This window comes from Pinus tabuliformis, chromosome 7 (genome assembly GCF_031772625.1).
Source record: "Pinus tabuliformis cultivar Carrire ecotype Pingquan chromosome 7, CPIR1, whole genome shotgun sequence".
Lineage (NCBI taxonomy): Eukaryota > Viridiplantae > Streptophyta > Pinopsida > Pinales > Pinaceae > Pinus > Pinus tabuliformis.
In genome coordinates this window covers 828157182-828173562 of record NC_142293.1, presented here as the reverse complement: position 1 = coordinate 828173562, position 16381 = coordinate 828157182, and the positions used below count along the sequence as shown (strand labels likewise).

The window sequence follows — 16381 nt, the reverse complement described above, 5'->3', positions numbered from 1 at the left end:
TGGTGGATATGATACCTTCTGGCTCTAAAATGACCCTTCCTTCATCATCTAAGGATGGAAGCGTTGTTTGTGTTGATTGATGGTCACCAAGTGCCCTTTTAAGGCAGGATACATGGAAGACGTTGTGAACATGACTTTTATCCGGAAGGCTTAAACTATATGCAACTTGGCTGATCTTTTTGTTGATTTGGTATGGTTCATAGAACTTTGGTGCCAATTTTTTTTTTTCTTTTCCTTTTTGTTTCAAAGACAACTGTTTGTATGGCTGGAGCTTGACAAATACCCATTCTCCTACTTCAAATTCTCTCTCGGTTTTGTTTCGGTCAGCTTGTTGCTTCATATGATTTCTTGCATTATTTAAATGTTCTTTTAGGGTTTGGATGATTTTTTGGGTTTCTTCTAGTTGGTTTTTAACAGCTAGTAGATTCGTTTGGATGGTAGCTAGATCCTTCCATTTCGGAGGTTCATACCCATACAAAGCTTGGAATGGAGTCATTTTTGCTGACGTATGATAAGTAGAATTATACCACTATTCAGCGAGATGCAACCACTGAACCCACTTATTTTGTTTTTCTGTAGCGTAACAACGTAGGTAGGCTTCCAAACATTTATTGACAACCTCCGTTTGTCCATCTATTTGAGGGTGGTAAGCAAAACTCATATTTAGGTAGGTTCCTATATGGTTGAACAATTCCTTCTAGAAATTACCCTTAAATTTGGCATCTCTATCACTCACAATGACTTTCGGAAAACCGTGTAATTTATAAATATTTTTGCAAAATATCTCAGCGATTTGTTTAACTAAGTTCGATTTCTTCATTGCAATAAAATGAGCATATTTGGTGAGTCTGTCAACTACTACGAAAATCTTATCCTTGCCATCAGATACAGGTAACCCCTCAATAAAGTCTGTTGATATTTCTTCCCATTTCTGATTCAGAATGTTTAAGGGGTGAAGTAATCCAGGTGTCATAATATTTTCACTCTTATTTCTTTGACATTTGTCACATTCTGCTACATATTTCTGAATATCGCGACTCATCCCCTTCCAAAAGAATGATTGGCATTCATTGTAGTAAGTTTTAAAGAATCCTACATGTCTGGCAGACAGTGAATCATGTGACTCCTTCAGTATCTTGGATTTAAACTGGAGTTTTCAGATAGATTCTTCCTTTGTACCATAGAATATCGTTCTTCCATTCAAATTTTGAGTTGTCTGGAAGGTTATTGATTATCGCAGTTATTTCTGGATCTTTGGCATACTCTCTTCGAATCTCATTAAGCCATCCAGGGACAACAATCGAGACTGCAAGTAATGTTGGTTCTTCGTCCTTCCTAGACAGGGTATCTGCTACTACATTGTCTTTTCCCTTTTTATGTAGTATCTCCATGTCAAAGGCGACAATTTTTTCAATCAATTTTTGTTGTTCTTTGGAAAGTTCGAAAGTGTTTTTTGTTGAAGGAGGTGCTGGAGACTATTATGGTCTATTTGAATGGAGAACTTACTTCCCAAAAGATATTGTCTCCACTTGGCCAGTGCGTGCATAATTGCGAGCATTTCCTTGTTGTATGTGGATTTAAGATGTTCTCGTTTATTGAACTTCCTGCTTTCAAAAATTATTGGATGTCCCTCTTGCATTAACACTGCACCTGTACCGAACCTGAAAGCATCACACTCAATGATAAATGGTTTAGAGAAATCTGGAGCTGCCAATATTGGGGCGTTAGACATAACTTCCTTCAATTCTTCCTAACACCTTCCTGCTTCCTCATTCCATTGAAATGAATTCTTCTTTAAAAGGTTTGTTAGAGGTGCAGTTATATGTGCATAGTTTTTAATAATCTTCGATAATATCCAGTCAATCTAAGAACCCTCTTAGCTTGGATACACTAACTGGTTTGGTCCATTCCTTTATAGCCTTGATTTTATTAGGATCTACCTTTACTCCTTCATGGGATATTATGGGTTCGAGATATTCTGCTTCTTCCTTCCCAAATGTGCATTTGGATTTCTTGGCGTAGAACTAATGCTCTTTCAGTTGTGTAAGAACTTTATCTAGATGTTGTAGGTGCTCCTTCGAAGTTTTACTGTAAATTAAAATATCATCAAAGAATACTAATACAAACTTCCTAAGATATGGATGTAATAACTCGTTCATAGTGGCTTGGAATGTTGCTAGTGCATTGGTTAACCCAAACGACATTATTTTAAATTTGTAGTGACCTTTGTGTGTTCGGAACGCAATTTTTGGTATGTCTTCCAACCTGATTCTGATTTGGTAATAGCCTGACCTTAAGTCCGATTTTGAGAAGTATTTTGCGCCATGTAGTTCATCCAACATTTCGTCGATAAAGGGAATTGGGAATTTGTTTTTAATCGTTATTTTGTTTAGTCCTCTATAATCAATGCATAGCCTGAATGATCCACCCTTCTTCCTTACCAATATAGACTCTTACTTTTTGAGATGGTTCCACATTTTAAAAGGTCGTGGATTAATCGCTCAATTTTAGTCTTTTCGTGATGCGGATATCGATACGACTTGATGTTGACGGGGTTTGATCTTGCTTTGACTTCTATTGTATGCTCGATTTCCTTGTTAGGAGGCATTTTCATGGGCAGGTCTTGGAATACTTTTTCGTGCTTTTGAATTAGCTCTTGTACTTCTGGTGACTCTTCGCTGATCACTTTTGCAAATAACATTTCTAATTGGTGACATTGTACTACATAGGTTGGTGCTCCTTTTCGAATCATTTTCATCATCTGGGATGATGACACGATTTGATTTTCTGGTGCTTGGAATCCGTATAACTTGTACCTCTGCCCTTCCCATTTAAAGCTTATAAACTGCTTTTGATGGTTGGCAGAGTAAGTGCCTAGGGTTTGTAGCCATTGGATACCTAAGACCACATCTACTCCTCCTAATGGTACAGTGTAGAACAAAGATTCTAAATTAAAGTCTTGAATTTGCAATTTGACCTTATGGCATTTCCCTACCTTTTCAATCTTCTTACCGTCGACTACCATCACCTTCATGTTGGGCATGGGAAATGTGAAAATGTTGAGTCTCTTTGCCATGGTTGAGTCTAAAAAATTGTGGGTGCTACTGGTGTCGATGAGAACCATTACATTGTTCTTCTTGATATGTCCTAATTTAAAGTCTGGGGTTGTGATATACATGTCATAGCCGATAATGACACTTGCGGAATGCTTTCGTCATCTAGTTCTGGAGAGAATTATGTGACATCTTCTATTCCTTTTATGTCTGATTCATCACTGTTTGAACCATTAGTTGCTTCACAATTATATAGGTTCTTTGTGTCTTTTCCTTTAGCACACCTATATTTAGGGTCCCACTTTTTGTAACAACGTTTGCACTTGCCCTCTTTTATCCTTTGCATTTCCACGTTAGATTTCTCTCCTTTGCGAAGATGTGGTGGAACATATTTTGTATTATCCGTATTCATAGACTGGGGAAATTTTCGTCTCGAATATACTTTTTCCGGCTTTGACCATAACATCTTTTCAAATTTATTTTCAATGGCTTTTGCTTTTTGTCTTGCTACTTCTATCGACGTAATGTCATGAAGCTCAAGTTCTACTTGTAGATGGGTTTTAAGTTCGGAGATGTATGATTGGATTAGACGAGATTCTGATAACCCAGGTACTCGTGTTGCTAAGGTCTCCCATTCTCGAGTGTATTCATCCACATCTCCTTTTTGTCGCAATCTGATGAGTGTTGAAAATAACTCTTCTTCCTTGACACCTTGGAACCTTTTAAAGAACGCATCCTTAAATTTTCTCCAATTGATAGCGAGTGTCGTCTTCTTCCACCACATATACCAATTATATGCTTCGCCTTCCATTTTCATGGAAGCGTGCCTGATATTTTCGTCATCATTGTCAATATTGTAAATCTCAAAATATTCTTCTGCTTTATTGAGCCACGCAATGTTGCATTTTTCGTTACCGTCGAACTTGGGTAGCTCGATTTTTGCTCTTCGTTGATACGTCGCTAATGGTGGAGTGAAAAAAGGGTATTGATTGGTGAATGGATTCCAGAGCTGCTTATTTTGAAAATTCGCGTTACTATTTTCTTGATGGTGCATGGATGATTTTTTTGGAGATTCGTTTTTTCATGAGAATCTGTTGAATTTACTGAATCTGATGAATTGTGCTGTTGATTACCTTCATCATCCTGGAATATTTGTTCGGGTGTAATCTTCATCCTGTCACAAATAGCGGTTAGTATTGTCATTGTCTGATTATGATTCATTTTGGATTCGGTATGGTTCTTCCCGAGCTGTTTTTCTATCCGATTTGTCGTATCTTGAAGCTTCTTGATATCGTCGGAATGTCCGGTAACCTTACTCTCGAGATCGACTAATTTTTGGTTAAAATCATCGGAATGGCTAGTAATCCTATTCTCAAGATCAATCAATTTTTTGCTGAAATCAGTCATTGTCATCAACGACATTGAACAGGTTTGTAGGGGTGTATATTTGTCTTCCAGTTTAAGCTTTCTTCCTTAATTTGAACTATATATACATATTTTTTTTTTAAATTGATTTTTTTTTCAATATTAATAAATTATATAGATATAAACTATATAATAATTAAGAGGATGTGTTTCCTCCTAAGAGGTCATAGGTTCAACCAGAGGGGGGTAGAGTATGTATGCCTTCATAGACTTAGCAGTCAAATCGTTGCGTGGAGGTGGGTCCCTTGTCCCACAAACAAGGGGGTTTCATACACCAATTTGGTGTCTGGCTTGGCTGTGACCTTAAAAATGGATATTATTATTTAATTAATTAAATTATGTATAGTCATAAACTATATATTAATTAACTATAGATATAAACTATATATTCGTACCAACATTTTTTTTAACGAGATCGAGTACTATTGTATTATAAAAAAACTGCAAAGAGCAGAGTAAGATACATATATGCTGGAAGAAGAGAGGAAGAGAGGAAACTATACAGGGACGCAGCCCTGGAAGCCTTATAGATTAGCTTAAAGAAGAGAAATTGAAAAAGATGCCTGCTGTATTGTCTTACAAAAATGCCATCTAACAGGCAGACTTTGCAGGTCATTAGATTAACACCAAAATTGGTTGACGGTTTCCTCCATGTGGTCCTCTTGTTGCTGATCTTGCTGTTCTTTTTGACTTTCCTTGGAAGACGCTTCTGCCTGCATGCTTGCTGTGATGGACTGAATGTGCTTAAGTGCCTCCTCTAGGTGCTCACATCTGTCTTGGAGGTTCTCAATTTCCTTCTTGCGCTTCTCTAGTTTCTTGCGTTTGGACCGGCTATCCGCAATGAAGTCTTCACACAGGTCATTATGGTGCTTCATGAAACGAGAGATCAGGAAACAGTGATCTTTGCACAGCGCGCATGCATCATTTCCCAGGACTCTTTCTAGGGGGTTCTCGCGGGGGCTGGCCCTTCCCTGCGCTTCAGGTTGACGTCCCTCTGCCATGTCTGCAAAACAAATAAGAAACGAGTAACCTTGAAAATGACTTCTGGTATACCTGATGTCTTCTTGGAGAGTCGGATTGATTGAAGAGCCTTGCTGATTTCCTTGACGTCTGCTGCCTGAATGAGCTGGAGCGGGACTCCACTGCTTGTTCCCTCGAAAACCACTGATCTCAAAGAAGCCTTCGCACCCTAAATGCTTCTCGGAGTAATGGTGGAGAGGAGGATTAGGAGGAGGAATATAAGGGCGAGGGGGAGGGTTAGCATAGTGATGAAGCTCCAGATATTTCCGAAGTGTTGCAGAGGGGAAATCGGGTAGCAGATTTAGGGATCTCCGATCTCTGTGATCGAGGTGATGAGTGCCCAGAAGAAGCGTGGGACTGTCACGATGAGGGGAAATTCTGAGGTTGAGGAGGGATGGGAACGCCGGCATAATGTTAAAGATTTGATGTTCGCAGGGGAGTAGATCATGGTTCTGACTTTTCCTGGTGGACTCTGCCCTGTGTACAGACAGACAGCTGCCGTCCTTATGGGATGGGTTTTTCATAAGTTCTGATGTTATCTCTGACCTGACCCTGCTGGAGATTGACCGCATTATTTGCGTGCTTATCCGCCTCAGCATTATGCTCCCTTAGTACGTGCTTCAAGGTAGTATTTCCCAAGTGGCTGAGGGTGTCCATTATCCTTGCCTTGATGCGATTGAGAGAGGCTTTGCCAAATTCTTTACCTTTGTTCATTGCTGCTATTAGTATAGCGGAATCTCCAAGGATTAGAGCATCCTGTAGACCGAGCCTGTGTAGGATTGACGTGCCTAAAAGTAAACTGTATGCTTCCGCTTCATTATTGGTTGCTTGCCCGAGACCCCATTCGTAGTAGCTTACTGTGATCCCCTTCTGATCTTTTATTATTCCTCCAGCGCCTGCTTTCCCGGGATTGCTCTTTGATGCTCCATCGAAGAGGAGAATGGGGCGATTCTGAGCTGTTATCCATTTATTTACTTCTTCTTTGTCCCCCCTCAGTTTCCAGTTTTGCCCCTTCTGCTTGATCTGGGGGGGAAGATTTTGGGAGTGGCTAAGGTTGAATTTTTTGTACCAATCCATCTCCTCTTTTGTCCATCCCTGCTGGTCAGGGAGAGTTATGTGATTTGCGCTGATTGCCTCAGAAATCCCAGCTATGGTCCTTGCAATTATCTTGTCAATTTTAATCTGCTCATTGTTAAAAATATAGTGATTTCTTGCCAACCAGATATTCCAGCAGAGAGTTGCTGGGATACAATTCCAAATTCGAAGAAGATTTCTTTTCCCTTTCTTGCTCAGAGGGTAGTCTTTTCTCCAGTTTCTCAATATTGTAAATCTCAAAATATTCTTCTGCTTTATTGAGCCACGCAATGTTGCATTTTTCGTTACCGTCGAACTTTGGTAGCTCGATTTTTGCTCTTCGTTGATACGTCTCTAATGGTGGAGTGAAAAAAGGGTATTGATTGGTGAATGGATTCCAGCGCTGCTTATTTTGAAAATTCGCGTTACTATTTTTTTGATGGTGCATGGATAATTTTTTTGGAGATTCGTTTTTTCATGAGAATCTGTTGAATTTACTGAATCTGATGAATTGTGCTGTTGATTACATTCATCATCCTGGAATATTTGTTCGGGTGTAATCTTCATCCTGTCACAAATAGCGGTTAGTATTTACTATTGTCATTGTCTGATTATGATTCATTTTGGATTCGGCATGGTTCTTCCCGAGCTGTTTCTCTATCCGATTTGTCGTAACTTGAAGCTTCTTGATATTGTCGGAATGTCCGGTAACCTTACTCTCGAGATCGACTAATTTTTGGTTAAAATCATCGGAATGGCTAGTAATCCTATTCTCAAGATCAATCAATTTTTTGCTGAAATCAGTCATTGTCATCAACGACATTGAACAGGTTTGTAGGGGTGTATATTTGTCTTCCAGTTTAAGCTTTCTTCCTTAATTTGAACTATATATATATATATTTTTTTTTAAATTGATTTTTTTTTCAATATTAATAAATTATATAGATATAAACTATATAATAATTAAGAGGATGTGTTTCCTCCTAAGAGGTCATAGGTTCAAAACCAGAGGGGGGTAGAGTATGTATGCCTTCATAGACTTAGCAGTCAAATCGCTGCGTGGAGGTGGGTCCCTTGTCCCACAAACAAGGGGGTTTCATACACCAATTTGGTGTCTGGCTTGGCTGTGACCTTAAAAATGGATATTATTATTTAATTAATTAAATTATGTATAGTCATAAACTATATATTAATTAACTATAGATATAAACTATATATTCGTACCAACATTAAGTGGAGAGGGACGACGGAGTTCTAGGCGGAAAGAAGTGGAAGGTGAAATGAGGGCGGAGTTCTGGGCGGAAGTCGAAGGTGAAATGATGAACGGAGAGTTGACACCTGTATGGCTTCATGACAGACCTCGTGAATGGACGGCTAGGGAAACAAAACAACGGTGGGGAGCATGTCGAGGGGCAACATAACACAACGGATGACAAGGGAATAGGAATCGGTTCTGTTGGGGACGTAAAAACAACGGAACAGGTATGTGAACGGGTTGTGATTTACCAACGATGGAAGTACGGTAATAGAGACAGCAAGGGGGAGACAGACGGCAGCAAAAGAAAATCGGGAGATAGACGGCAGCGAATGAGCAATGAAAGTGGGCGGCAACAGAGCGATAGAGGAAAACAACACTGGAAAAATCGGTGACCTCTCAGCAATGGGGAGCGACCTGCTCTGATACCAGATGGAATAGATAAACTCAGCTATTTAGCAAAAACATATTTTTTTATTATTAAATAGATAGATGATGATACAATTTGTGGGAGGCCCCGGCTTTATACTGCCTTGGGTGCCTCTTGGTGAATGGGCATGATCAAAGATCATGCCCTTTGCCTAATAAACTATTAATTACAATTAACTAATTTTTTATATAACAGTTGCACTATAGTATGGACCATTTTTTTGTATATACTGTATTTTTTTCTGGTAGAATTTATAACACCATCATTTATGATACATTTTCCTTCTTACCACTTGCATCACATACTCATTATGTGCTCAAGTTTACCACACCGCTTTCTTCGATTTTGTAACATTTCCACCCTTCTGATATGGATAGCTCTTCGGGTCAAGTTAAAATGTTAGGCACTATTGTGTTAATATTCTTTACTATCACGTGAAATTGAAAATTTTAATGTATTGATCTCAGAATATATACAGATATAATCCCATCAAAGTATGGCAGCAAACTGCAATTAAGATGGATCCTGGTCCAACTGGCTCAGTAGGAAGTAACTGTGGTTGGTTAGTATTCTACAAGTACAGATATACAGTTCGATAATAAACAAAGAACATACAACTAACAAGAAAAAATTGTGAATTAAATCTATTAGTTTTTCAAACATGGGTCATTCAGTTTACTTTGTCAATCCAGTTGTGTTAGACGTAGATAGATAGCTTATTTCTGTACCTTTATCCTAAATTGCTTGGTACATACCCTCTTTATGCCAGATATATGGTACACTTGTTTCCAACTCCCATTTCAACCAATCATAATATCATATATTAGTATGGTTTTTACTATTTAGCCATCTTCTAGGTATTACTGTGGGTTGACTGCCTGCTGTGCCAGATATGTTTTATATGCATGTCCAATTCCCATTTCAATCAATCATATTAGCATGGTATTTGGCCATCTTCTAAAGTATCACTATGTGTCGACTATCTGCTATGGCCCCATGTCTGTATCATTTTCTCATGGCATTCTCCCTACATTTTGCTGCTACTATGCAAAAAGTTTATGCTATAGTTCCACTAGTTTGATGTTGTTATTTAAATAATGTAAAGCTTAAAATAGTTTCTTTCATTTTTGTTGGGCTATTTCAGTTGCTATAACTGTATTTTCATCAAATTGGTGTTATGGATTATTGCAGAGAAGAAACAGTGGTTGCACTAGTTACACTAGGTGCAGCACCAGGAGCGGTGACAGATCCAACACCCAAATCTGCAGGTCATACACCAGCAGATTTGGCTTCTAAACAGGGACATAAAGGCATTGCTGGTTACCTGGCAGAATCACATTTGACTAGTCATCTCTCTTCACTTACATTTAAAGAAAATATCATGGACAGTGTATCCGCAAGTCTTGCTGGTGAAAAAGCTGTGGAGACTGTGGCAGAGTGCAACGTTGTCCCACTGGATGGAGGTGGAGAAGATCAACTATCGCTTAAAGACTCTCTTGCTGCAGTACGGAATTCTGCACAGGCAGCAGCTCGAATCCAATCTGCTTTTCGAGTGCATTCATTTCGCAGGAAGCAGTTTGTTGCATATGGGGATTCCAAATGTGGAATGTCAGATGAAGAGGCACTTACATTTGTATCAGTTCAGAAGACTAATAAGTTGGGTCACTATGATGAAGCATCACATACAGCAGCTTTACGAATCCAGCGGAAGTTCCGTGGTTGGAAGGGTCGCAAAGAGTTTCTGATAATTCGTAAACGCATTGTCAAAATCCAGGTGCGTGGTTTTTCACAGATTAAGTAATGCCAAACAGAGGGAAGAAAAGACAAACAAACATCACAGTATAAATAATCTTTTGCAAAGAAAATATATATCGCAATCTGGATTGCAGGTTCTGTATTTGCTCACCAAACTGAACTTTAGGTAAAGTGCATCCAAGGATTCTCTGCATTGTTATCTTTAAAAGCACCATGATTTGGCATTCATTGTCTTTATTTCGGATTTTTCATATTTAAGCAAGTTATATTATTAGAGCATTATTTGAATACAGGTGTGAATCATAATTCTGTAAAATTGGAGTTGGCAGAGATAAATTCACATTGCATTTCAGTAGCTTGAAAAAGTAGCTTTCAAGCAGGCAGGAACTGCACTGTTGCATCTTGCCGGTTTCTGCTTTAAAGTTTGGATAAACAGAAATTTATTTCTGGGAGATACCTTCATGGCTGTGCCTCATCAACTTGTTTTGGTATTAGAAATTGCATTTTTTAAACATCATTTACTTTTCTAAGTCTTCTGTTCGTGATGATCCCTAGTGGGTGATTCACTGAAATGTGATTCAGTTGGTTACTGATATATGATTATGGGGAGAAATGGGGCAGAACGACCATGCTTTTGATAGCATAGGTACCCTTGCATGCATACCACCAAATCAATTAAATGAAAGTGACAAAAAAATCTATTACACCTTGAAGTCTTCTGGGAGAAATGGGGCAGAACGACCATGCTTTTGATAGCATAGGTACCCTTGCATGCATACCACCAAATCAAATAAAAGAAAGTGACAAAAAAATCTATTACACCTTGAAGTCTCCTGGCATTACTCACTATATTGTGTTTTCATATGAGGGTGAATCAGAAATATGTCTTTAGATGTCTGGTATTTTATTGTGCCAATCTTGTTTTTCTCAGATTGGTGGTTCTCATCTAGTAATAAGCTTGTTTTATTAATTTAACAATTGGGGGCATACTTATATTGGCTTCCTGTTACAGGCTCATATAAGGGGGCACCAGGTGAGGAAACAGTACAAAAAGGTTGTTTGGTCAGTTGGAATTGTTGAAAAAGCAATCTTGCGTTGGAGGCGTAAGCGAGTTGGATTACGTGGTTTCCGGGCAGAGGCAACAATAGCAGATTCAGAGTCACAAGGGAAAAGTGATGAGTATGATTTTCTGCGAGCAGGTAGAAAGCAGACAGTGGCTGGTGTAGAAAAGGCTCTTGCACGGGTGCAGTCTATGGTCCGTTATCCGGAAGCACGAGATCAATATCGGCGGCTGGTGACAAATTTCCAGAAAATCAAGGTGATATCTCTATTTATTTGTCTTGAAAATCTCCTAAATCATCCTTTGAATGTTCTTATGAGGTCCTGCAAACTTTTATTGTTTTGTTAGTTTCCCCAAGAAGATGTCATGCATACCATAAAACCAAAATCTCTGTCTGTCCCTTTATGGAGGGTGTCGAGATGTTGGATTAAACAAGAATAAACTGAGAACACACACACATGAACTAACGAACATTCTGGAGTCAATATTGATCAAAGAAAGAGAAACTGATTGACATAACAAACACACAAAAATCTAATCAGCGGGGCAGAGATTGAAGAGAACCAAGATTGTACTAATAATTATCGGCACACTAAAATTTAACTTTATTCTCTAAATCTCCAACTCCTATACCCATATATTTAATCATTTAAAATTGTACATTGCAAACTCATCATGTTTGTTGAAGTGTTCCATCTTTTGGTGCATAACTTGTATGCTATTCTTTTGTTACATTGCATTATTCATCCATACATGAGGCCTCTGATGTGCCATGTGTACACTGATCTGCAACAATTATTTAATGGCCTTCTAATATTTAGACTTTTGATAAGTTCAATCAGTGCCAATATATGTGTTCATGTTTATAGCACTCCCTGTTAACTGCACACCAAAATTTTATTTTATCTGTTGTATTTTGTAGCTATGGTTGGTCTTCATATTTAATAATTTAGCCGTCGAAAATTTATGTAATGATCAATACAAAACATGTTTGTTGAAGTGTTCCATCTTTTGGTGCATAACTTGTATGCTATTCCTTTGTTACATTGCATTATTCATCCATACATGAGGCCTCTGATGTGCCATGTGTACACTGATCTGCAACAATTATTTAATGGCCTTCTAATATTTAGACTTTTGATAAGTTCAATCAGTGCCAATATATGTGTTCATGTTTATAGCACTCCCTGTTAACTGCACACCAAAATTTTATTTTATCTGTTGTATTTTGTAGCTATGGTCGGTCTTCATATTTAATAATTTAGCCCTCGAAAATTTATGTAATGATCAATACAAAACATGTTCTTCATGTCGATTTCAAGAGGGAATTTTAAATTTTTAAATTTGAAGTTTTGGCTCCAAGAACATCAAGTCGGCGCTCCAAGTGTTCATGTTGGTCCTCCAAGTGTTCAAGTCATCCCAGCTTGTAGAGGCACCCATTCGGCCTCCCAAAAGACTATAAAAAGGCACTCCTCCTCCTCCTCTTGGCATATTCGGATCATAACACAACAAGAAGATCATCTGCTCATCTATGCGAAAAAGATTCAAGATAAGGAGGTCGAAGTTGATCAGAACCTTCCAGCATTTGACCTAGTTCTCTATCTCTTTCTGTTTGACCTTGCACATGTGACAGAAGGACAAAGTTTTCTGAGGCAGATTTGTTGACAGGACGGAATCTTCTGAGGCAATTTCATGGCAGCAGGCCGAAATTCTGAGGCAGAACAGAAGGCCGAATTTCGTCCTAGTAACTCAGAGTTGACTGAATTCTATTGGGCAGCAAGTTTGACTTGATCAGAACCAGGGTTTTTTTGCTGGTCTGTTTGACTTCATTTTTGACTGGAAAGATCAGTTGTATCTCTTGTTGAATTGAATAATTTCTCTAAGGAAAAGGTTGCTGGGTTTTAACCCTGTCATTATTGTTTCTACTATTGAGATCTTTTGGGTAATTACTTAATGATGAATGTGAACACGAAATATTAAATTAAGAAAACATTGGAGTAATTATCAGATTAGAAGGTCATGAAAAATCAATATGGTATCAGAGTGTGGTTTGAAAGAGCAGCCTTGAAGAAGGGAAAGTTACTTAATAGGGAAACCTAATTCTTCTACAACAGTAGTCCAAACTGCTGGCTGAGAGTTTGAAGTTGAAACGAAATTTATCTCCTTGATAGGCCAAAAACCTACTCTGTTTAGAAGGCCAAGATCCATTAGGAGTTGACTACGTCAATGACCAGGAAACTTACTTGGAGATGATAGCAACATTCTGGAAGGCACACTCTGAAGGACAAAATCCTCTTATGAAGGCCAAATCATTTCATAACTGAAGTTAACATTATAAAGGACAATTTGTTCATCTGTTAAGTAATTTTGAGGAGGCCAGACTGCTTGGTTTGGAAGGGCCAAAGCCCTAGATTAGGACCAAATGGCCTCAGCTCTAGTTCAAGGGACTGAAAAGACCTCAGTCCTGGGAACAGAAGGCTGAAAGGTCTTAGTATGGCAAGCTCAGAGGCCGGGAAGCCTCATGAAGCAGTTAAGAAGTATGAAGTTACCTCAGGCTATGGACAGTAAGGTCAGTCGTACCATTGCTTGATTCATTCTTTTGATAACAGTTTGGTTGGTTGTAGATATCAACTTGCTTAGAAGAATATACTGGTGCTTATTTGCCATCATTCAATAACCATGTCTACATTGTATTGTTAGGATATTCCGACACATAGGAAATAGTTAAGTATAACTTGGTCTAGTATAGGGTTAGGTAAAGTGTGTTTCTTTACTATGTACATTTTGTAACTTACAATCCGACGGTCATGATATGTAGTGATCCGACGGTTCATTCTCTCCTCGGTATTACTGACACTTGATCCGTGGCTTAACACCCGATTGGTCCATGATCTCTATTTAAAGAGCATGGAGGGTCATTTGTAGGGTAACCGTTCATGAGAGAAGCTTATGTAAATTTTCATTCTTTTTATTAATATATTGCCTGAAGTGGCCGCGTTGGCTCAGGCTGTGGACTGTTTCCCTCTTTGAGGGTTTTAACCACGTCAAAATACTGGTGTATTGATCTGTGATCTGTTTGTGAGCGGTGTCCTTTGGTGTTCTGTCTGAGGAACTTACCTTGTAAATTCCTACATGGTATCAGAGTTATTTGAGGGCCGCGTCCGTTGGTGATCCAAATCTGAAGCCGGTAGAACTACATCCGACTGTCGTTTCCTAGATCTACTGTTTCTGACTACTTTCGGGCCGAGAGGACTGCTCTATTGTGTTGGGAGCATCTGTTTCAGTGAGGAACCCCTTTCGTTTCATGCGAAAAGGGTTCCGGTAGCCCTAGCTACGTCATTTTTAAGATTTGGAGGTATATAGTGTTTATTTGCAGTTTACAGTTATTTTCTCTCTGTTTATTTCGGTTTCGGTTTATTTAGCTTTTTGTTTCTTTTATTACCGGATCTATACCTTTCATTTCTGCATATGCTCTTTGCCCAGCGATTCTGTGCGATCTGGGCAAATCAGAAACAGAAAGGAAGGATTTTTCTCATGCGTATGCTCTTTTCCGCTGCGCCTTAGTGTGATCTCGGAAAATTAGAAACATTGAGGAAAATATTCAGTTTCCGGCTAAAGCTAACTTCGAGCCGTAAGGTTCGTTTTTTTTTGTATGTCCGAGTTGGGTTTTGTGTTTTTTGTTTTGTAGGGAAAAAGAGCTTTCTGAAAGTAAGCACGCAGCCCAAAGCTCCAGCGACTAAAAAAAAAAAAACCCCTTCCTCTTTTCCAAAAATTACTAAGCTTTTAGTTTAGCTCACTTGGTCCGAAGCTACTTTATGAGAGTAGAGGTCTTGAGTTCAAGTCTTCATTTTGTTGAGCTAATTAGATTAAGTTTGGAAAGGGGGCGGATTTTTTTTAACATTATCATTCATTTCCGCACATTCCCGCACTTCGTCGGCATCTTCATCAACTTTTCTTCAAAAAGCCATAGCTTCTTCATCCGAAAGCCGTTTTTTTTAAACCAGCCTAATTTTTCGAGATCTTTCTATTGGAACATTCAGTTTCAGCATCTATAGCTTCAGTTTCTGTTAAAATGGAAAGTCCATGCCAAGTTATTCTTGACAACACCAACTACTTCCAATGGTGGTCCTACATTGTGGATTTACTTAGAAGTAAAGGTCTCTACAGAATAGCCTCAGACCAAGAAACCAAACCGAAAGATGAAGATAAGGCAGCTAAATGGGAAAATAGGCAAGATCAAGCACGTGGGTTGATAGGGATGTCTATTTCTCCTGATCTTAGATTCCATATTGCAGAACTTGATACTCCTGAGAAAGCAACGAAATAGATCACTAAAGTTTTTGGAATTAAAATGAACTTAAAGCCCATCAACTCGAAAATGAGTTGCTTACATTGGACCCCAATAATTTTTCTTGCATTAAAGATTTTTTGTCCAAGTTCAAGACCCTTAGACTTCTCTTGGAAGGTGTTAAGGTTAAGAAAGAAGATAGTAACCTTATCTATTCCATTCTTACTAAGTTGGGACCAGCCTATTCTGTGTTTGTTTCCACCTTCCATTCTACAAGAGAAGCCTTCATTTCTCAAGGACAAGCCTACAAGTCCCCTTCCTTTGATTCCTTTTGTGGTTCTTTAATAAGAGAACAAGAAAAACTCTTACACCTTGGTCTTCTTAATCTTGGAAACTCTTCTAAGAAAGCGTTACCTACCCAGCAACAACCAAATTCAAAAAATCCTAAGAAGTTGTATCCTAAAAGGAATGGTCCTAAACCAAACAAGGGTCCTAAGCAATTTTAGCCTCAAAATGAAAAATCATTTCAACAAAATGATAAGACAAATAAAAACAAAGGGAAGAAGACTGATAGACATTGCAACTTTTGTAATCGAGATGGCCACTTAGAATCCAAATGCTTTAAGAAGATGGAAGCCTTGGAAGCAGCAATGAAGAAGCATAACATACATTTGGAGCACTCTTCAACTTCAACTTCATCTTCAGGAATAGCATTTTCTGCATGTGGTTGTCAAACATCTTGCTCTGGCTATGCACTAAATGTATCTTCTTCTCATTCTCATGAGTGGCTTATTGATTCTGGAGCTTCTTATCACATGGCCAAAAACAAAGCCATGTTTTCTTCTTTAAATGATTGTAACACCAAAAATATATATGTTGGTGATGATAGATCTCTTAGTGTTGTAGGGACTGGAACTGTTCATATAGACAATGGTCAATTTAATGATGTATTATGTGTTCCTACCTTATCATGCAACCTTCTATTTGTATATCAGATAACTCATTCAGGTGAAGGTAAAAT

At 38.5% G+C, this 16381-nt stretch overlaps 1 protein-coding gene across 2 annotated transcripts in view; it reads left to right on the top strand.

The window, feature by feature from the left end:
- The window catches only part of LOC149250174 (calmodulin-binding transcription activator 1-like), a 161869-nt gene that overhangs the window by 83587 nt on the left and 61901 nt on the right, over nt 1–16381 (top strand). For both annotated transcript variants that reach the window (XM_089458930.1, XM_089458929.1), the window contains exons 6-7: nt 9449–10031; nt 11025–11330. In XM_089458930.1, the coding sequence (XP_089315056.1) occupies nt 9449–10031; nt 11025–11330 (889 nt within the window). The remainder of the gene's footprint in view (nt 1–9448; nt 10032–11024; nt 11331–16381) is intronic.